The sequence below is a fragment of the Misgurnus anguillicaudatus genome, chromosome 7, assembly GCF_027580225.2.
Source record: "Misgurnus anguillicaudatus chromosome 7, ASM2758022v2, whole genome shotgun sequence".
Taxonomy (NCBI): domain Eukaryota; kingdom Metazoa; phylum Chordata; class Actinopteri; order Cypriniformes; family Cobitidae; genus Misgurnus; species Misgurnus anguillicaudatus.
This window is the reverse complement of record NC_073343.2, coordinates 25,250,400-25,274,355: the sequence shown is the minus strand read 5'-3', so window position 1 is coordinate 25,274,355 and position 23,956 is coordinate 25,250,400. Positions and strand designations below refer to the sequence as shown.

At 36.9% G+C, this 23,956-nt stretch overlaps 1 protein-coding gene across 5 annotated transcripts in view; it reads left to right on the top strand.

Annotated features, from left to right (window-relative positions):
• The window catches only part of fut8a (fucosyltransferase 8a (alpha (1,6) fucosyltransferase)), a 133,310-nt gene that overhangs the window by 90,840 nt on the left and 18,514 nt on the right, over positions 1 to 23,956 (top strand). For all 5 annotated transcript variants that reach the window (XM_055171929.2, XM_055171928.2, XM_055171930.2 and 2 more), the window contains 3 exons: positions 14,972 to 15,090; positions 17,143 to 17,305; positions 19,413 to 19,527. In XM_055171929.2, the coding sequence (XP_055027904.1) occupies positions 14,972 to 15,090; positions 17,143 to 17,305; positions 19,413 to 19,527 (397 nt within the window). The remainder of the gene's footprint in view (positions 1 to 14,971; positions 15,091 to 17,142; positions 17,306 to 19,412; positions 19,528 to 23,956) is intronic.

Genomic DNA, 23,956 nt, shown 5'->3' with positions numbered 1-23,956 from the left:
TATGCTTTAGCCACTTAAACACAGTTCAAAACATCTGCAATGAAACCAATGTCTTTTTTTGCTCTGTCCAGTAATATTAATTGAAACACTACTCCAAAACCAACATGATCTTTAATCCTTAAACTTATAGGTCACCTATTGTCTGATTCACGTTTTTACATTTCCTTTGGTGTGTAAGTGTGTATTAGTACATGTTAACTATATGCAAAAGGTACAAACCCCAAAGTAAACGATGACCTGAGTTATCGTCTCCAACGTAAATTTATTTTCTTGTTCTACAACAAACACGCAGATTGTAGACAACAGTTTACTTCCTAGCATTGTTGATGTAGACATTATCATAATTCCTCCCGCTTCGGACTCAGCATGTAAGTTAACTCCTTTTAGCATTGCATTGCGAATCTTTCAAACATGGTAAGGAGCGTCACATTTCTGGCTGATGTCAGAGGTATTCATTCCCTTTCTCCATGCGGCATTGGTTTAATTACACCCCAGGGTTAATGTGATTAATTAGGCGTGCTGTTTGCAAAAAGTAAAGTAGTATACGTTTAAGAATTAATGGCATAGAACGTAAACAGTATTTCACATACAGCACCTTTGAGAAGTAAACCAGCAGTAGTTAAATAATTTTGGTATCAAAGCAGCACAACTGTAGTGTAAAGGAGAGTATACTGATTCATATTATCATAGCACATCTCCATCTCCTCTTAAGAGTTTCATGCAGATACAAAATCCTTAGTTGAGCTATGATTTATGGTGGAGAACAAGCCTTGGTAAACATCAATGTCATTATGCTGTATATACCAACACCATAAGTACTTTTGACCCTTCCTCTAAAGACTGTGAAAATCTGTTTCTGTAAACGAAAAGAGGAAACGCAACATCCTACTTCCAGCAAGGATGTAAACAAGCTTATGAATCAAACAATAGATCTGTTCAATGCTTTTCCTGGCAGAACATCTATAGACATTTGTGTTTATGTCACAATTTTCTAAAGCGTCTTCAAGGAGATGATTTTTCAGCTATTTTGATGGCTTTGAAATAACACACTCTGTTTCAGTCAAAATGATGATTTTATGCTTTAGCCACTTAAACACAGTTCAAAACATCTGCAATGAAACCAATGTCTTTTTTTGCTCTGTCCAGTAATATTAATTGAAACACTACTCCAAAACCAACATGATCTTTAATCCTTAAACTTATAGGTCACCTATTGTCTGATTCACGTTTTTACATTTCCTTTGGTGTGTAAGTGTGTATTAGTACATGTTAACTATATGCAAAAGGTACAAACCCCAAAGTAAACGATGACCTGAGTTATCGTCTCCAACGTAAATTTATTTTCTTGTTCTACAACAAACACGCGGATTGTAGACAACAGTTTACTTCCTAGCATTGTTGATGTAGACATTATCATAATTCCTCCCGCTTCGGACTCAGCATGTAAGTTAACTCCTTTTAGCATTGCATTGCGAATCTTTCAAACATGGTAAGGAGCGTCACATTTCTGGCTGATGTCAGAGGTATTCAGGCCAATCAGGGACACAGCGCTTTTCAAATTGATAAGTTTTGTACAAAATCAATGTGTTTCGGGAAGAGAATGAAATCTGGAGCTACAAAACGTATGGTGTGTGGAAAATAATGTGTTTTTTGAACCATAAACCACGCAAACACATTTTATTATACCAAATACACAAAATAACGTTGTTTTATGAAATAGGTGCCCTTTAGGGTGTTTTCAGACATGTAGATTGTTTGCTTTGTTCCGAAACCGGGGGGTTAAATGGCTACAATGTTGCAAATCATATTTGTTCGGTTTGTATTCACAAGGCAATATTTACAAATCAACCAAACTTTGTTAATATAAGTCACGTGCGAGTAAACTCTCCTTTAATTGGTCAGATTGCATCTGTCTATTTTCTGTGATTCCGCTCAAAGTTGTCTGTCAGGATTGACAGACAGCACCTTTATAGGATTATTGTGTGGCTAATAACTTCATTATTTTAAGCAGGAATTAAAACTTAGGTGGGACAATATTCTTACCATGTATCTATTGGCAAGAAGACATTTTATAAGGAACCGGTGTGCTTTGGTTTTGAATGGCGTTGATGTGCTTACCAGAATTTGTCACCAAAGAGATATCAAGTATGTTCATGGTTAATAAACCAACTAGATAGCCTGTTCATTGGTACATTGGGTCGGATTGCATTCACACTTATACCGAACCGCTCCAGAGTTTGTTTGCAATCGTGCCGAGACCACCTCTTTCAGGCGGTCTCGGAGAGGTTGTTTTGGTTCAGATCCGAGCGTGTTTGCGGAGTTCACAAATGCCTAAATGAACCAAACCGAAGAAAAGGCACCAGGTTCCGAATTAAAGACGACATACCATGAAAATGAGACTTTTTTCATGTTTAAGTGCTATAATTGGGTCCTTAGTGCTTCTATCAACCTAGAAAATGTGAATAAGATCAACCCAGAAGGTGATGTCAGAAGGGGATAATACCGCCCCTTAATCTGCACTATCCAACCACGCCACTGCCATTTAGTACAGAGATCAGCTCATTTGCATGTTAATAGACAGACCCAAAACGGCACATTTTGGCTCATACCTACAAAGTGACAATTTTAACATGCTATAATAAATTATCTATATGATATTTTAAGCTAAAACTTAAAATACATATATGCATATGTACTCTGGGGACACCAAAGATTTATTTGACATCTTAAAAAAGTATAATTATAGACTTTTTTTAAGATGTCAAATAAATCTTTGGTGTCCCCAGAGTACATATGCATATATGTATTTTAAGTTTTAGCTTAAAATATCATATAGATAATTAAAGGGGACATTGTGAAATGTCCCCTTTAAAGGCTAAGGTCTGAAAACACCCTTAGTGATGCCACACAGATGAATCCATACACGTGTCAGTAATGCATGTATGATAAAACGGGTGCAATAAAATCCATGGACATTGAATTGTAGGAGGGACCTGAGCCATATGTGGACCAAAATGTTACAATTTATTTTATTACAAATGTTATCATTTAAGTTTAAGTTGATCATTTAAGTTAAATTAAACGTAAACATTTAAGTGCACCAAGGAAAAGTGTAGTGGTTTTGCTAACATTTACTAACAACATAATCTTACATTTTACTAACATTTTTTTTTCAAACAAATTTATGCAAGTTTTTTTTTACTATTTTCATTTCCATCTCTATCCGTCTTTCCTATTTTTTCAGAAATGGGCAGTGAGTGTTGTTTGCTCTGTACTGTGTTTACAGTAGCTCTGATCTGGCTGGTAAAGTAAACAGCGCTGAACAGCGAGAACACATTCTGATTGAAGTGTCTGCATACAGCAGATATTTGACTGCTTAAGGGTGTGTGTATTTTGTGTGCACGCGTGTTTGCTTGTGCATGCGTGCGTGCGAGTGCGCCCAACTCAAAGTTGAACTGAACATAATGCATTATCATTAAGCATATCACAACCAGTGGATAAAAAATATACATACAGCTACACAACAAACCAAAGACTATGTGTGAATGTGCATGTGTGTGCATGTGTCATTTCATTTACATCGCATTTATGCATATGTTACATGCTTTTTGGTAACAGCATTCACACTCCGAGACAGGTAGCAATCAAATGAGTCAATTTGTTTTTTATTCAAATACTCAATTCTGGCTGGTCAATAACATCATCCGGCATTCCTCAAAAACTACTGGACATCTCCATCCTGCTGAGAAACACAGTGAAACTATAACAAATAAATTATCTTATCTCAAATCAATATGTGTCCAGTTATTTACTTATGTGGCAAGTAATAATAAGTGAGATAGTGTTCAGTCAGTCGATTGTTATCGCAAGCACAATTCTTCAGGATGACACCCTGACCATGTCCTGACCACCCTGTCTGGTGTTATTTTATGTGATTAATGATCGTAAATGCATCCCGTACATAAATTATGGCAGTTATTAAAATAAACACTTAACCCAGAAACTAGTGTGCAAGCTCTGTGTTACACCCCTGTATTAAAAGACTTGATAGATTATATAAAAAGAAAATCTGTTTATATGATAGATGACAATGCCTCCAACACTGTTTGAAATATATAAACCTGTAGTCTTAATGAATCGTAGCAGTGAGCTCTCCTCTTATCTCTTCACCACAGTACAGTATCAACACTGTCAGTCTCTCATTAAGCCCTTCCTGTGGGAATTATCAGACGTTGATGCACACACACTATTTCCCATTACAGCCCACTATAGCCTTCATTTCTCTTTATATTGACTCATGTGTAAATGAAAGACACACACATGCACGCAAACAAACAAACACACAGCGAGTGAGTTCAACAGATATGTGGATGAGTGACGGGGCAGGCCAAAGATGGGGCTGTGATTGATCGAGAGGCAGGCGGCTTGATGGGAAAGAAGGGTTGTGAGTCAAGCACTGACAGGCACTCATTATCTATCCCTCACACACATACACAGAAACACACATGTACACACACACACACACACACACACACACACACACACAGAAGCAATGATGTGCTGTAATGCGGTGTTGAGTAGGAGGGGACCATCACAATGCAATGATGACAATTCCCTATTCAGAGACACACAGTGGACTGAAAGATATACAGTATCCTGTTTGTGCACTTAAGCATGTGTTTGTGTGTTAGGAGTGGGTGATATGTACAATTTGCACAATATATTTGTGATGGTGGTATAGGGAATGTTCATCGGGAGAAAAAGGGTGTTACTTCTAAATAGATTTTTATTGTATTTTACCTTTTACTACTTATAAAAATGATATAAAATTTGATAAAATTATTGTTGATCTAATGCAATTTTACAATAGTGTTAAAATGATGAAATAAAAAATTATGTAAATTTTTATTTTATTTTCATAACCCCACCCATAAACTGTTTGAGGACACAGGAAGTGTTTATGTTTTAATACCCATTTACTACCACACATGCTGTTAGACAAACGTCCTCAAAACCACTAGTGTGTGTATGTGTGTGTGTGTTTGTGTAGACAGAAGTGAAAAATGAGATAAGATTAAGGAGTGGACTTCGGCCTGTCGATGTTCTTTCCTGATAAGAGCAAATATTTACATTTTTTATGACTCTTTTCATCCAGGCATGTGCTAGCATGTGTAAGGGTTTCATATTTAAGTCCATTTTATGTCTTGCTGACACAGTTATGATGTATTAGCAGCACATCTTATTTGCACAAAGCAGCAAAGTTACTTTTTAAGCTTTTCATGAGCTTGGGTTTTATTTTGAATGCCAGATGATAATTTTAGCCATCTTTTTCTGTTGCTCGAGATACTAAATAGTTGTTTGTTAGGCTGTATTTCAGATGTTGTACATGAAAATTTTTAAAAGTTTAGAAGATGAGCGAAAAAAAATTGAAAGAATTTGATGGAAAAATAATGGGAGTTTTTATGACTTTGCATACTTTAACTCTTTCACCGCCATTGACAAGATATCTCGACAATTAAGAGAAAACGCTTCCCAGCCAATGACGAGATTTCCCTTCCGCAACTTTTTAAACCCGGAAGTATTGCCCTATGGCAAGCGGCTGCATGTCCGTGTCTGTTTTAAACATCGCTCTGAATGGGATCTCTATGAAAAGTCAGTCACAAAAATAGAATTATCTCTGCTTTTTGCTCAAAATGTGGTGTTTTTGCAGAAACCTACCCATATTCAAAAGCTGATTACAAAAGAACCACTGAAGGTATGATGAAACGTTTTTTTTTTTTTGAAAGCAGAGGGTCTGTTCCTCCATTTGGTATATTGTATGTTTATATATTTAAAGAAGAACATTTTCTGGAAGGCATTAAACTTTGGTAAAAATCATGAAAAACGCTGGCGCTGGCTGGCAACTTTTTAAAAAAACGCTGGCGGTGAAAGAGTTAATATCTTGACTACATTTAAGCATAGTTCTTTATATAGATTTTTCTTTAAATGTGGACTTAAAAGTGAAACTCCAGAAAAATATCAAAATTATATATATATATATATATATATATATATATATATATATATATATATATATATACACTGTATATATATATATATATATATATATCAAATATAACCCATGATTTACTCACCCTCTAGTAATCCGAGATACATTTCAGATGAACACATTTGGAGTTATTTTAGTAAATGTCCTTGATCTTCCAAGGTTTATATCTATAGAAAACAGGGATCAGGGAACAACTTCTGGCTTTGAAGCCCCCAAAAGTGCACCCATCCTTCACATAAGTAATCACACGGCCCCAGTGTATTTAGATTAAATTGGTCATAAAAACAATACAGTTCATTATGTAAGTTCTTTATACACCACTTACAATTAGGGATGTCCCGATCCGATATTCTTGATCGGATGTTCCAGATCCGGACTTTTTTGCTCGATCGGATCGAGGACCGATAACGTGACCGATACAATTCCGATACTGTGCGTTAGCCGTGATTGTTACTGACAAGCTATTTAAAGGACAAAGTATTATAAAAGACCATAAACGTTTTATGCAGTATATTCAAAGTCTTTTAACTCTTTCCCCGCCAGTGTTTTTAAAAAAAAGTTGCCAGCCAGCGCCAGCATTTTTCATGATTTTCACAAAAGTTTAATGCTTTCCAGAAAATTTACCTTCATTAGTTCTTTTGTAATCACCTCTCAAACATGGGTAGGTTTCTTCAAAAACACCCAATTTTGAGCAAAAAGCTGAGATTGAATTGTAGGAGGGACCTGAGCCATATGTGGACCAAAATGTTACAATTTATTTTATTACAAATGTTATCATTTAAGTTTAAGTTGATCATTTAAGTTAAATTAAACGTAAACATTTAAGTGCACCAAGGAAAAGTGTAGTGGTTTTGCTAACATTTACTAACAACATAATCTTACATTTTACTAACATTTTTTTTTCAAACAAATTTATGCAAGTTTTTTTTTACTATTTTCATTTCCATCTCTATCCGTCTTTCCTATTTTTTCAGAAATGGGCAGTGAGTGTTGTTTGCTCTGTACTGTGTTTACAGTAGCTCTGATCTGGCTGGTAAAGTAAACAGCGCTGAACAGCGAGAACACATTCTGATTGAAGTGTCTGCATACAGCAGATATTTGACTGCTTAAGGGTGTGTGTATTTTGTGTGCACGCGTGTTTGCTTGTGCATGCGTGCGTGCGAGTGCGCCCAACTCAAAGTTGAACTGAACATAATGCATTATCATTAAGCATATCACAACCAGTGGATAAAAAATATACATACAGCTACACAACAAACCAAAGACTATGTGTGAATGTGCATGTGTGTGCATGTGTCATTTCATTTACATCGCATTTATGCATATGTTACATGCTTTTTGGTAACAGCATTCACACTCCGAGACAGGTAGCAATCAAATGAGTCAATTTGTTTTTTATTCAAATACTCAATTCTGGCTGGTCAATAACATCATCCGGCATTCCTCAAAAACTACTGGACATCTCCATCCTGCTGAGAAACACAGTGAAACTATAACAAATAAATTATCTTATCTCAAATCAATATGTGTCCAGTTATTTACTTATGTGGCAAGTAATAATAAGTGAGATAGTGTTCAGTCAGTCGATTGTTATCGCAAGCACAATTCTTCAGGATGACACCCTGACCATGTCCTGACCACCCTGTCTGGTGTTATTTTATGTGATTAATGATCGTAAATGCATCCCGTACATAAATTATGGCAGTTATTAAAATAAACACTTAACCCAGAAACTAGTGTGCAAGCTCTGTGTTACACCCCTGTATTAAAAGACTTGATAGATTATATAAAAAGAAAATCTGTTTATATGATAGATGACAATGCCTCCAACACTGTTTGAAATATATAAACCTGTAGTCTTAATGAATCGTAGCAGTGAGCTCTCCTCTTATCTCTTCACCACAGTACAGTATCAACACTGTCAGTCTCTCATTAAGCCCTTCCTGTGGGAATTATCAGACGTTGATGCACACACACTATTTCCCATTACAGCCCACTATAGCCTTCATTTCTCTTTATATTGACTCATGTGTAAATGAAAGACACACACATGCACGCAAACAAACAAACACACAGCGAGTGAGTTCAACAGATATGTGGATGAGTGACGGGGCAGGCCAAAGATGGGGCTGTGATTGATCGAGAGGCAGGCGGCTTGATGGGAAAGAAGGGTTGTGAGTCAAGCACTGACAGGCACTCATTATCTATCCCTCACACACATACACAGAAACACACATGTACACACACACACACACACACACACACACACAGAAGCAATGATGTGCTGTAATGCGGTGTTGAGTAGGAGGGGACCATCACAATGCAATGATGACAATTCCCTATTCAGAGACACACAGTGGACTGAAAGATATACAGTATCCTGTTTGTGCACTTAAGCATGTGTTTGTGTGTTAGGAGTGGGTGATATGTACAATTTGCACAATATATTTGTGATGGTGGTATAGGGAATGTTCATCGGGAGAAAAAGGGTGTTACTTCTAAATAGATTTTTATTGTATTTTACCTTTTACTACTTATAAAAATGATATAAAATTTGATAAAATTATTGTTGATCTAATGCAATTTTACAATAGTGTTAAAATGATGAAATAAAAAATTATGTAAATTTTTATTTTATTTTCATAACCCCACCCATAAACTGTTTGAGGACACAGGAAGTGTTTATGTTTTAATACCCATTTACTACCACACATGCTGTTAGACAAACGTCCTCAAAACCACTAGTGTGTGTATGTGTGTGTGTGTTTGTGTAGACAGAAGTGAAAAATGAGATAAGATTAAGGAGTGGACTTCGGCCTGTCGATGTTCTTTCCTGATAAGAGCAAATATTTACATTTTTTATGACTCTTTTCATCCAGGCATGTGCTAGCATGTGTAAGGGTTTCATATTTAAGTCCATTTTATGTCTTGCTGACACAGTTATGATGTATTAGCAGCACATCTTATTTGCACAAAGCAGCAAAGTTACTTTTTAAGCTTTTCATGAGCTTGGGTTTTATTTTGAATGCCAGATGATAATTTTAGCCATCTTTTTCTGTTGCTCGAGATACTAAATAGTTGTTTGTTAGGCTGTATTTCAGATGTTGCACATGAAAATTCTTAAAAGTTTAGAAGATGAGCGAAAAAAAATTGAAAGAATTTGATGGAAAAATAATGGGAGTTTTTATGACTTTGCATACTTTAATATCTTGACTACATTTAAGCATAGTTCTTTATATAGATTTTTCTTTAAATGTGGACTTAAAAGTGAAACTCCAGAAAAATATCAAAATTATATATATATCAAATATAACCCATGATTTACTCACCCTCTAGTAATCCGAGATACATTTCAGATGAACACATTTGGAGTTATTTTAGTAAATGTCCTTGATCTTCCAAGGTTTATATCTATAGAAAACAGGGATCAGGGAACAACTTCTGGCTTTGAAGCCCCCAAAAGTGCACCCATCCTTCACATAAGTAATCACACGGCCCCAGTGTATTTAGATTAAATTGGTCATAAAAACAATACAGTTCATTATGTAAGTTCTTTATACACCACTTACAATTAGGGATGTCCCGATCCGATATTCTTGATCGGATGTTCCAGATCCGGACTTTTTTGCTCGATCGGATCGAGGACCGATAACGTGACCGATACAATTCCGATACTGTGCGTTAGCCGTGATTGTTACTGACAAGCTATTTAAAGGACAAAGTATTATAAAAGACCATAAACGTTTTATGCAGTATATTCAAAGTCTTTTAACTCTTTCCCCGCCAGTGTTTTTAAAAAAAAGTTGCCAGCCAGCGCCAGCATTTTTCATGATTTTCACAAAAGTTTAATGCTTTCCAGAAAATTTACCTTCATTAGTTCTTTTGTAATCACCTCTCAAACATGGGTAGGTTTCTTCAAAAACACCCAATTTTGAGCAAAAAGCTGAGATAATTCCATTTTTGCGAAGGACTTTTGATAGAGATCAGATGCAGAGCAATCTTTAAAACATACACGGTGTTCTTTCTCTTTCACATGATGCGCTACTTCCGGGTTATATAAGTTGCGGAAGTGGATAATAGCGGTATTGCGGAAAGACGGAAAATCTCGTCATTGGCGGGGAAGCGTTTTCTCTTAATTGACGAGATACATGTGAAGTAACAAACGCACATTTAGATATATTTATTTTTACGGAAACTCTGTAACTTACTCGCAAACTGAGTTTATCCACTGGTGATGCGACGGATGAAACGCATCATTCACACACGCACACACAAGATAACTGTAGGCTGTTTTAAAGATCTGATTTTATAAAGTCTCAGTAAGCCATTGGATGGATGCAATTCACTATGTGCTGAGCACATGACGCATCTATTCTCTTTGTGTTTTAACAGTTATGAACTTTCCATTGCGGAGCGAGGATCTCCCTGTAAGGATGCTTCATGTGCATCAATTCTGCGCCCAGAAAGCCCATAAACGTAGCGTGTATATGACTAAGGTGCATCAATTCTGCACCCGGAATGTGCATAAAAAGTCCGGTCAAGCGCATAATTCCCAAAATAACCATCTGCACACTTAAAGGAACAGTATGTAGGATTGTGGCCAAAACTGGTATTGCAATCACAAAACTTGTGGACAAAACTGGTACTGCAATCACACAACTGGTGGCCAATACACAAAATGACAACATACTCTTGTCATACTGTTGTCAGTGATATAAGTATTTGAAATGAAAATGATTTCTTAATGTCTAGTGACATATCTGGGCCATTTTATGATTCATTTATATAAATTTCTTACATACTGTTCCTTTAAGCTTTTTTACTATGACAGTTACTAGATGTAGCAGAAAGCACTATATGTATTTAATTACAGAAGTATCAGGCAGGTATCGGTGTCAGCTGATATTTGGAATTCTGGTATCAGATTGGAAATGAAAAGGTGGTATCGGGACATCCCTACTTATAATATAGTTATGCATATTATATTGCAATTGTCAAGAGATCCTTCTAAAACTTATACATTGCACCTTTAAATCTCACTGAAGATTTTTCATTTCTATGAGTGATCTCACAGAGCTTTGCAATGATTTTTATAATTGGCCAGCCACCCAGCCAATAAATGCAGCCCAGGGGGCATATACATTTGAGGTAGGCACAGGATCCCTCACCTCCGAATATATCGCCATAGCGACGGTGAACTGTGAAATTCGGTGACAGTCCATTAGTGCCTCCTAAATGTGACTAATTACACTTGGGTGTAGGCTGAGCCTTTTATTTGGTTGTCCTGTTTGCCGGAGCTGTAATAAAATATATCAAACTCTAATTAGCTGACATGTAGGTTGCTCACCCCCACACACACACATCATGAAAATGCCCAAAACTATTCTACAAAGTACTCCTTGTACCAAAACTTACTGTACATGCTTTCTTATGATCCAAAACGCATTTGTTTAACAAACGTGAGATCTTTAAGAATCACTTTCCTCAGATTTTGCATATAAAGACAGGCACTCATCAGAACCACAAACACACAATGGCACACTTGGGCTTTTTACACTGTATTTATATAATATACTTTTTTATAGTAAGTGGACTAACAGTACTTACCAAACAAAATACTGGTAACAACATGGACTTAATAGGCGTTGGGTTTAGGGTTAGTACTACAGTTGTACAGGTCAGTTCTGCTTTTGTGGTTCACAATGGGCACTGTGCAAAGACACAGCATGTTTTAGACATTCGTCCGAAACACCCTCGTAGTTTTATCATGAGTTAATTTTATTCATTTAGCAGACGCTTTTATTCAAGCGTTTAACATTTTGTCTAGAGAAGCTGTTTTTTATGGAGTAGACCCTGTCAACTTCTCATTTATTCATCACCACACAACTAGGCCAGGTAGAATGTGAACTTATTACAGGGACAATCCCGCGGGATTAACGCGAGGTTAAGTGCCTTGCTCAAGGACACGGTGATGGATCGTGATTGGCTCCCAACGGGAATCACACCCGAAACCTTTTGGTTACCACCCCCAAGTTATTTTAACCGCTGCACCACACGACCCCAACCCCAAAATAAATCATTTATTTTGTGTTTTTTATTCGCACACACACCAGGTATCACACAAACCGTTGTCCAACACATCACAAATAACTGCAGAGGTTGGACGTCTATCTTAGTGTACTGTTCTGTCACTCTGACATTTGTCAGAAAAAGCCGAACCCGTAGCCGACAGCAAGCCGTTGGTGGTTTCGCCTGAACGTATGTCAGTTTTGTGCATTTACTTTCCATCTTCACACTTTTTTTGGTCCCATCTGTACGCGTACGTGTGCGCGGGCGTCCTACTTCAGTACATGTGTCTCTGTGGGCTGGTACATCAGCAGAAAACACAAGGCCTCATGGGATTTCCATCACACCTCCCTGACAGTCACTTTCACAAAGCGCTGTGTGTTTCTAAATGTTTCTCTCTGCCCCTGCTGTGACTGATGCGTCCTCATTAGCTAGTGATGGCTGGTTATGTAACGCCACATGATGAAGCTCAGGTGTCGGTGGAGAGGTGATATGTGAGGAGAAAGAGAGAGAAAGGTCAGGGGAGTGAATAGCAAAGCCTTTATTGTTGTCGCAGGCTTAGAAATAACCGGATTATGGAGATCATCCACTGTTTCTTATAAACCCAGCATGGAGGGTAGCTTCAGAGGTTTGTGGTTGTAATGTGGGCATTCAGAGTGACGTTGGTGTCAAAACTGTTCACAGCAGCTGTCTTAAAGGTATAGGTGTGCCAAAAATGGAAAGTTTGTCATCTTTCACCTTTAAATCAGTCTAAACCTGTGTGACTTTATTTAGTAAAAGGATGAGTTGAGCAGAATGAATATCTTCTAAATATAGTACTACTTGGATTTAATTGGTTGAGTTACTTCAACATATAGAAAAGTTATTTCAGCCAAGGTCTCAAGGTTTGCTGGTGCCCTTAGCCCCTGCTGGTTGATCCCATAACTGCACCATTGTGGTATGTGTGCAAAAAGCATATTCTCTTTCAGTTGGTCACTTCGATGTTACGTCAAAAAATTGGGAACTCGCTAAAGAGACCAATCCACTATGAGTGTAACTATAAAGAGCCAATGAATATTGGCATGCAGTATTTGCATTTGGCGACCACGCCCCACTGGGGGTATAAGGAGACGGCAGGTGCACTGCATATTAGTGTTGGGCGATATGCCCCATTTTGAGATCGTCCTATTGTCAGGCTGTGAGCTCGCCGATACACGATAGTATCGGGGGGCGGGGCAGTAGTTTACTCATTCATTTATTTGTTCATTTTTAAAGGTGCTCTAAGTGAATTCACGCGTTTTAGACCATAAAAATTTTTTGTTACATACAGCAAACATCTCAATATTTATTGTTTCTTTCTAGTTACATTTGAAGTGGATTGGTCTCTCTAGCGAGTTCCCAATTCGTCGGTCATCGACGTGGCATCTCCGTTCCCAACCTTCAGGAAACAAGAGTTACATCCGTAAACTGAGACGTTTTTCATTGACAGTCATATAAAAGTATTAGTGTGTTTATATGAAGTTTTACAAGCCACATATTTCGTTATATTATACTAAATGTATAGATGTGTACTTTTTGCGTTTTATTTACTTTTAAATGACCATCAATAGAAGAAAGAAGTAATGATTTTCCCAGGGCCCAGAAGGTCCTATTACAGCAGCTGTCACCAGAGACTAACTAGCCCTGGCTATCCAGCCAAACCTTGACCCCTTGGATTGAATGTCACAGACATTGACATCTCTATTAATATAACTCTATTAAGGTAACACACACGCGTTCATATACTGTATATACTCGGGCAGATATGTTTCAGTTCTTAACGTTGATAAATAAGTTAAATGGGTTTTAGTTGTCTTTAAAATTGTGTGTTTCAGTGTTTTCCTAACATACAATATCGCTAAAACATACCAACCCCCCTCCCAAATGCACACAAACTCTACATCTCTCATTTTCTTTCTTACTCTCATTTTGTCCTTGACGAGCCAAGTATGTTATTAATGTTTGACATAGCAATTTTTCTCCCAATTTCATCATCCCTTCACCATTCACACTCTCGCCCATTCTTGCTCTCTCTCTCTTTTTTTCTCTATCTCTGTTGACAGACATCCATATGACCATTTGCATCCAGGTGAAATGGAAATGCATTTTTTACCGTTTCAACACACGCCTTCCCACAAATACAATTCCATCCTTCTTCGTCTCCGATAAGACTCGCTCTCCTCATTTTTCCTCTCTCCTTTTTTCTCTATCGGTGTCTCTCTCTCTCTATTTCAGGTGTGGCAACGTTTCACAATGATTTCCATTCACGTCAGACGCATTTCAAATACGGCTTAGATTTCCACTACAAACCCACAGCAAGGACACAGTGGGCGCATGAGAAAAGAGGATGGAGCTCTGTGTTATGCCGTGTGTGTGTGTGTGCGTGTCTACTAAAGTTACTCATTTCATAAATTAACTGCAGGTTGAAGGGGTGTCAAGTAATGATGGAGGTTTGGGTCTTCGGATGTTTGTCTCTAATAAAGTTTATGAGATGAAAATGTGTGTGTGTGTGATAGGTGATAGGAGCCTATACGCAAGCTCAGGTCAAGTGTTTGTGTGTCTATATATGTGATGAATAGCTCCTGCCACCAAATGAATTGCCCGCAGTGGCTGCCGCAACAGATCATTGCATTAAATTGGCACTGGAAGCAAGAACCATAAGAGCAAAGACCCCTGGGAAATTAGCCAACCACAATTCACCTTGACCCAGTAGGCCAGACTCTCACATCCACTTTCACTCATGCGGGCGCAAATCTTCACAAGTGTGAACGCAAAACTGGTCATCATAGTGCTACCCCAGGTGAGTAGCATGCTGACATCTCTCCCTTTGTCTGTCAGGTTGCCGGATGGACAAGCAGATGGTGGTCCTGGAGCCTTGGGTAAATTACGTAACCTAGAAGAGCAACTGATCAGAGCTAAGGAGAAGATCAACTCTTACCGGAGTCTCCCTGCTGATGGTATGTGATCACTTATATGTTCAGCTAGCTAAATAACTGTTTACATCAACAAAATTTACAAAACCAATGTTTATAACGTCACAGAAAATCAATGTTCATTTTTTGAAAGCATAAAAACACATTTACACGATTTGTAAGTTTATTAGAATATAAATAACACTTTTGGTTGATATATGTAAAATTAATAGCCTTAAGAGCCTTTTAATATAGATGAAAGCGTATGTGTTTGTGGGCTCACCCTCACAGTGAAGGACGGTCATATGACTATAAGTTGTCCTCTAAGCATCACCTACACTGTTTACCACATGCACGCACACATATGACCTTTAAAGGGACACTCCACTTTTTTTTGAAAATATGCTCATTTTCCAGCTCCCCTAGAGTTTTTTTTAACTTTACCGTTTTGGAATCCATTCAGCTGATCTCTGGGTCTGGAGGTACAATTTTAGCATAGCTTAGCATAATCCATTAAATCTGATTAGACCATTTGCATCGCGCCGAAAATAAACAAAGACTTTCGATATTTTTACTCATTTAAAACTTGACTCTTTTGTAGCTACATCGTGTACTAAGATTGACAGGAAATTAAAAGTTGTGATTTTCTAGGCCGATATGGCTATGAACTATACTCTTATTCTGGCGTAATAATCAAGGACTTTGCTACCGTAAACTGGCTGCAGAAGGCGTAGTGATATTACGCACTGCCCGAAAATAGTCCCCTTGGTTACTTTCCGTAGCAGGGGACTATTTTCAGGCGCTGCGTAATATCATTGCACCTGCTGCAACTGTGTTACAGCAGCAAAGTCCTTGATTATTACTTTTAATTTTCCGTCAATCTTAGTACATGATGTAACTACAGAAGAGTCAAGTTTTAAATAGGAAAAATATCCAAACTCTTTAGTTCTTTTTTAGAGCGATGCTAATGGTCTAATCAGATTCAATGGATTATGCTAAGCTATGCTAAAAGTGGTATCTCCAGACCCGGAGTGCAGCTGAATGGATTCCAAAATGGTAAAAATCAAATGTTCAAATAACGGGGGAGTTGGAAATTAGCATATTTTCAAAAAAAGTGGAGTGTCCCTTTAAAAGTATTGGTCACTTAAAGGGGAAATGTAGAATTTTGAAATGCTATCGAGACAGCTGTAAGTACACCGTGGATTACCTTACACATCTGTGAGTCTGGCGCTATCAAAGCATCTAACCAACCAAAAACTGTTTGCCCAACCAATAGCAGACAAGAGGTGTTTAGTAGCCCACTTAATTTCGTAATCTCGTCTGGTGGCATAGAAATAACTTTCACTTTCAAAAATACGTATGTATAATAAAATAACAAAACAGCTGACTTGTTTTAGCATTGTTTGCAGTTGTAACTTGGTTTGATAAGTTTATACCATAATGTAATGACATTAATTCATTATGTATCTAATGCAATGTGCCCAAATACTGTAAGACTGTACTGTGGGAATCCTGGTTTAAGAACCTGTCCTTACTCCTGTATAATGACCCCAAACACACACTCACACCCTCTATGGGGTGTTTCTGGGTCAGCAGCTCTTTTTGTATTGCAGGGATCTTTTGTGTGGCTGTCTTCTCAGGAAGCATTAGTGTAACACTATATAGATCACAAACGTATGCAGGGTTGTCTTACAGCCACTGATAGCCTTATTCATTTACAGTACACCGCACACATTTACATGGTTGCAGTACAATGTACACACATCTTTACACTGTCTGTATCGTTTACACTCAGGGGGGACAGGTGAGGCCTAGTGGTTAAAGACTTGGGCTTTTAACCTAAAAGGTAGCCGGTTCGATTCTCAAGGCCGGCAGATAGCGACTGTGGGCTACCATACTTAACAATCATGTCACTTTCAGTTTACATGACGTGTGTGGGCTTACTGTAACTTTTCAGCAATGTAAATAGTTATGTGTGCAAAAGCTAAACCTACACTGAAATTGGTGAAATATTACTTATATCAAGAAATTATTTCTTTCTATAACAAACCTAAGCAGTAACCGGTACCGATGACTGTTTGCATGTGTTTCCTTTAGGCCCAGGAAAGGACCAGGAGGAGTTAAGGCGAAAGGTAGAGAATGGCGTCAGAGAACTGTGGTATTTCGTACGGAGCGAAGTAAAGAAACTCGGACAGGTGGAGACTGGAGCTGTACAGAAACATGTCGACACTCTCCTGCAGGACCTGGGACACCAACAGAGGTTATACACATACACATCAGCAGTTCACCAATACCGGGGTATTGAGATATCCATAGCGAGAACTGATTTATATTGACATAGCTTATAATTGAGGAGTTTTAGTTAACTAAATATAGACAGCAACACCAACAACATAAACAAACGACTTTCCCCGCCATTGACGAGATATCTCATCAATTAAGAGAAAACGCTTTCTTGCCAATGACCAGTTTTTACGGCAATCCATTTTTACGCTATTATTCACTAGGTGGCGCTTTTACCCAACTAATAAATAGCTGAAGCATCCACTGATTCAAAAACAGTAAAAACTCTGTGTATGTTTTGAAAGATGTGTATGTTTTGATCTACATTCTGAATCTGATCTCTAACAAAAGTCCTTTACAAAAATGCTCACAAAAAATCTCAGCTTTTTGTTCAATATTTGCTATTTTTGAAGAAACCTACCCAATAAAAAGACAACAAATGAAGATAGGATGAAACGTTTGTTGGAAAGCAGAGGGTCTGTTCTTTCATTTAATTTATCAAATAAGTTTTTGTTGTCCTCAGAGTGCGTATGTAAGGTTCTAGCTCAAAATACCAGATAGATAGTTTATTATAACATGTTAAAATTGCCACTTTGTAGGTGTGAGCAAAAATGTGCCGTTTTTAGGTGTCCCTTTAAATGAAAATGAGCTGATCTCTGCACTAAATGGCAGTGCCGTGGTTGGATATTGCAGATTAAAGGGTGGTATTATCCCCTTCCGACATCACAAGAGGAGCCAAATTTCAATAACCTATTTTTTCACATGCTTGCAGAGAGTTTTTACCAAAACTAAGTTACTGGGTTGATCTTTTTCACATTTTCTAGGTTGATAGAAGCACTGGGGACACAATTATAGCACTTAAACATGGAAAAAGGCCTCAATTTTAATATTTATTTAAAAAAATAGATTAGCTTGGCTTCTTTAATGTATGTTAAATTTTAAACAATGATAAATCATATCAACAAGTAAAATAAAATAAAATAAAATCAACAAGGAAAACAAAAAGTTTTGAGTAGAGTACATCAAAAAGTAGCCCTCCAGATGTTTTCCAAATGTTTTATTCATTGTGTAGCCCTTGCTCAGAAAAAAGTTGAAGACCTCTGGTCTATATCATTCACACCATGCATCATTTATATGTGAGGTAGTAAAAACTGACTACTGGTTGAGATGTATAATACTTTTGAAAACTAAAATAGAAAAGAGTTTGTATATTTAGATGAAAAAAAATCGAAAATTAACTAAATTTGAAATTGTGGCTAATATGTGACACTGACTTTGAAAATCATAATCTAATTTGAGATTAGGAATATCAAAGTTTGATTTCAGTCATTAATTTCACATTGATATCAATCTATGGCATAGCCTTACTCAGTCAATATTAAAGTTATAAAGGTTATATTTTCACAGAATGTGCTTTACATTATGTAGGATGGTTTTATGTAGAAAACAATAAATCACAAAATAAGACTTTTATTCACAAAGTGAGTCACGCATTATTTGCTTTTAATACTGACCTTATCCCAGTACAGACACGACTGCATTACAGTATTACAATCTGACACATATATCTAGAAGTGAATAGCTCAGCTAGAAGTGCTTGCCTTAATATGTCGCACTTCAGTAGAATATATTAACACACACACTTTTACACGCTTAAGCTTACGTTCACTCGCTATAATCATGTGCTACATTTCATTACTGAGAAAAATTCTCTCCCTCTCTAATCTCTTTATAAACAGCTATAATCTCACGGGTTTGTAATGCCATTACCGAGCTTTAATGGGTGTGTGTACGTTTAGATCAGCGCGTTTGCTCGCACTTCAGAAAAAAGTTGCTTGCGTAATGCCGCACAGCCGCGAACAAATGATGTCATTAATAGAGCGATCATAATTGCATTGTGGATGATTAGCCATGCTCGACCCGGCTGTGGTTATAACGTGGCTGCATGGCTAATTCAATATAATGTGTTTGTTTGGAAAATGCTCTTTAATTGGCCGTAATCGATAGGTTTAACTAATAAAAGATGCCACTTAGTTTGAAGTTGTAAACTGTGTTCATTGGTGATACCTGTTTGTGATCTTTAGGTCCGTCATGACTGACCTGTATCATCTGAGCCAGGCAGATGGTGCTGGAGACTGGAGAGAAAAAGAGGCGAAGGAGCTCTCTGACCTGGTGCAGAACAGAATCACGTACTTACAGGTAAATCAAACACACACTTCTAATTGACATCTTTTGATTTTAAATTGAGGTGGTTGTACACTGCAAAAAAAAAATTAAGAAAAAAAAATTCTTAAATTAAGATGCTTTATCTTGATGAGCAAAATGACCCAAGAAAATAAGTCTAGTTTTTAGACCAAAAATATCAAATTTAAGTGAATTTGTGCACAAAACAAGCAAAAAAATCTGCCAATGGGGTAAGCAAAAAAATCTTGAACATTTTTGTGATACACTTAATTCAAGAAAAATTTGCTTACCCCATTTTTTTCCCCACAAAATCACTTAAATTTGACATTTTTTGTCTAAAAACTAGACTTATTTTCTTGGGTCATTTTGCTCATCAAGAAAATACATCTTCATTTAAGAATTTTTTGATATTTTTACTGAAAACAAGCTATAAGAAAATTTTCTTGAAAATCATTTTTTTGCAGTGTAAGAAAGTATTTTTACATTTATGGATTTGGCATATGCTTTTATCCAAAGCAACTTACAGTATACATATTTATGGGTGATTCTTGCGAAATTAGATCTAGTGTCATGAAACATTTTGATAAAAAAGGTAAATGCAAAGTAAGAGTATCAAAATGAGAAGCATACAGTTACAAACATCTCTTCATGTACTATTTTGCACATGATTTCAAATGACATCATTTAAACCAATTTTGTTTTTTTTCACATTTAAGGGAAAAAATGTCATTACTGCAACGTGTCCATGACTGGATTTGAGTTCTTTGACATGGAAATATTTATAATTAAAAAATCTAAAAAATAAAAAGCTTTAGTGCATGTTATACTATAAACATAAAGAAACATGTGGTATTTGGTGATCATTGGTAAATTTAGAGGCAATAATAAGAAATACAAATGTGTCCAAGACCAGTTTTCTCATCCTCCGCAACAATTTTCTATCATTGTTTAAGCCCTCAAGAAACTAACATTTTCAAAAAAATGTTGGAAGGGACATTATTGACTGTGACACTCAAATGGCTATCAGATAAGCAGTTCTTATTTTTTCTCTCCAGATAAAAGTTGAAATTTTGTTTGTCATAGTACCTAGACAACTTTTTAGTTCTCATTACCAAAACATGATTTTGTAAATGCATATATTTAATCATGTTGCGGTAATGATAATTTTTGATAATGATAATCTAAAAATGTAAATAATTCTATAGAAAATATTTTTAAATCCTCTAAAAATAATGGTTATAGTAAGTTCAGACCTTAATCTTATATGTGCAAAAAAGAAATTGTCTTCAAGGGCTTTTTAAAAATTCTGATGCTGGACACCTTCTAAATCTGAATTTCGTGAGAATCACCCATATGTGTCCCCTTGGAATTGAACCCATGATCTTTGCATTGCTAACACAATTGAGCACCTCACATTGACCACATTTGTTAGACATTGTTGTTCCCCTGTATATGTTCTGTATGGGATGCTGGAGTATCTACCAGGCTTTTTAACTAGCTAAACTGCCAGGTCAAACAGATTAAGCAAAAGGAATGCTGGTTAACCAGATTTTTTCTTATGGGTTTGTTGGTCCACCAGCTAGACCGGTCCCAAACCAGCATTAATCCACATAAGCCAGCCTGGCAAACCATGGAAATGCTGGCCAAAGCTTGTCTTTCAATCCATACTACACTACAACCATTGTTGTTCTAGCCTATATTTAATAGAGCATTTTCACTGTGTACTGTGTTTTTTATCTGTTGTTCAATAAACACAGCAGTACTTTACCCAATAATAGTGTACTGTACCTCCAAACAAAGATTTAACAAAATATCAAAAACTATATACTATATCCAAATATAGCAACATTTTGTTAAAAAAATCATATTAGTTGACGTCTAATCTTTATATTGGTGAAAGTGTTTTCTCTCGCTGTCTAGGTACAGCACTGGTTCCATCTTTCACAGCTTCATTTACATGTGTATGGCATCTACTTTGACTAGAGTCTATAGCGGAACAATTGCACTTACTGTAAACACACCTCCTGCTTTCCTCTCTAAAGGCTTTATATCAGGATATAGGTGGTGATTATATTGCATGTGGTGGAACAGAAGCTATCTATCTCCTACTGTATATTGTTTTTCTGCACTGAAGCACACATTTTCAAGCAGCAGATCTGAGCTAGATTGTGTGTTTAACACCGCAATCCACGTGGCTCCCGTGGTAAGACTTTAAACCGCTGTCAAGTTATCACCGGAATGTCGGACGCATTTTGTGGGCCAGATAATAGATGGTTTTACCTGACGATCTGCACTTTTGTGACAGATTTAATCTTACGTTTAGTAAAGAATGTTAAAGGGATAGTTTACCCAAATATGAAAATGTTGTCGTCATGTGCACACCCTCGTGCTGTTCTAAACCTGTATGATTGTCTTTATTCTGTTGAACACAAAATAAGGTATTTTGATTAGTGATTTCTGTTTGTCTCTTATTTACTGTAATATCATTTGTGTTATATCGGCCATACAGCTTTCTTAATATCGGCATCGGCCATAAAAACCCATATCTATCGTCCACTAATTATGACATAGGTGACGGCATAGATATGTATTAAGGCTAGATGTGTTATGGCGGAGTCTCTAACGTCATCACCTGGCGGCCATCTTACTTCAGACAGCTCGCTCTTTTTGTAGCATTGTGTTTAATGGTGCAGGTACATTAAAAAAAATGATTCATTGAATTTAATAAAATTTTTTAAGGTAAGTGGTTGCAATCAATTTATTTAAGCTACATTTAAACAAAAGTTTTATATTTTATTTTACTTTACTAATCTTTTTTGCTTAAATGTAGCTTAAATAAATTGATTGCAACCACTTACCTTAAAGGAGTTTATTGAACTCAATGAATCATTTTTTCAGTGTGCTTTTGGATGACCATAACTTGCTAGATTTTCTGCCGATTTTCAAACGGTTTGGTTTCTTACAAACATTATTAACGTGGCTGTAGTTCTGGATGCTTTAATATGATTCATGAAAATTATTCATTAAGTATGCAGTGTCATATGTACATCTCTGACGTTTGTAACTAACCAAACCGTTTGAAACTCGGTGGAGAATTTGGCTGGTTATGGTCATTTAGAAGTACATGCTCCATTGGACTCAATGCTACGAGTGAGCGAGCGCCCTGTGGTAAGATGGCCGCCAAATGCGGCATTCCACTCAATTGGCCAGCAGCGCGGCCTTTATACATATATATGGTTGACGGTACCCACTGTATTTTTCCTACTATGGAAGTCAATGGGTACCGTCAAGTGTGTGGTTACCATCATTTAAAAAATATCTTCTTTTGTGTTTAACAGAATTGAGGACTCATGCAGGTTTGGAACAACATGAGGGTGAGTAAATGATGACGGAATTCTTATGTTTGGGTGTCACAATAAACTTGTGGTAATCTTGTCAAGAAAATGACTGATTATGAAGTAGGGCTGGGCAATATGGGCAAAAAAATTATCATGGAAATTTTTCCATATCAGTCGATATCGATAATTATCATGATGAATAACAAATCCTTATTCCTCTCAAATTTAAAGGCAAATAATTTTCTTCTGAATGACAGTTGTAAATACCAGACATTTAAAGCGTAACTAAACCCCTGGTCAGAGCCTGACTCCGCCCACTGGCAATATTTTAAAAATGCAAGAAAAGTGGGCAGTTCCCAACGGAGATAGAGGGGACGAACTAAGCTCGTACCAAGTGTGTGGTGAGATCGTAACAAGGGCGTGGTTAGCTTGAATCTGCTTACGTCACGAGTCATTTTTTGGACTCAACATCCAATAGGAAAATTCAACTGCAGTAGCCACCGTTCAACCTGAAGAGGGCAGCACTCAGACGTTTTTACACCATATATTGCAGTATTGAAACACTTTATATCCAAATGTCAAAAAACTTACTAAAATCAATGAACAACACTAATAAAGCATCATTCTTACAGATCATTAACTAAAAAAAGTTGGTTTAGGGTTTAGTTACTCTTTAATTACAGAACATGATAAATACTTTCCAAACAAGTGATCCATTGAGGTAGAAGACTATATTAATCTTGTTTTACTTTTCAGGCATCTGTATTAAATATATTAGTTATGAAATTAATCTATGATTTAACATTAGCAATAAATACAAATAAAACACTGCACACCCCTCGTTCAGACAGCCAGCGACATTATCGCTGTGTGTCGCTTGTCTCTTTCAATGAGGCGTTTCTAAATCTGCTTGTCATAAACAAATGAGTAGCATCCACGCCAGTAACTGACGAGAGAAGGATGACGTGAACTCCACTGCTTTGTTCTCATTGGTAGTCGCTCCCGAAAGTCGCTCGACATTTGCATAAAGTTTTCTTAACTTTCTCGCGTCGCTGGACACGCCCATACGGTCACCAACGGTCACTTTCGCCCGTGTCGCCGGAAGT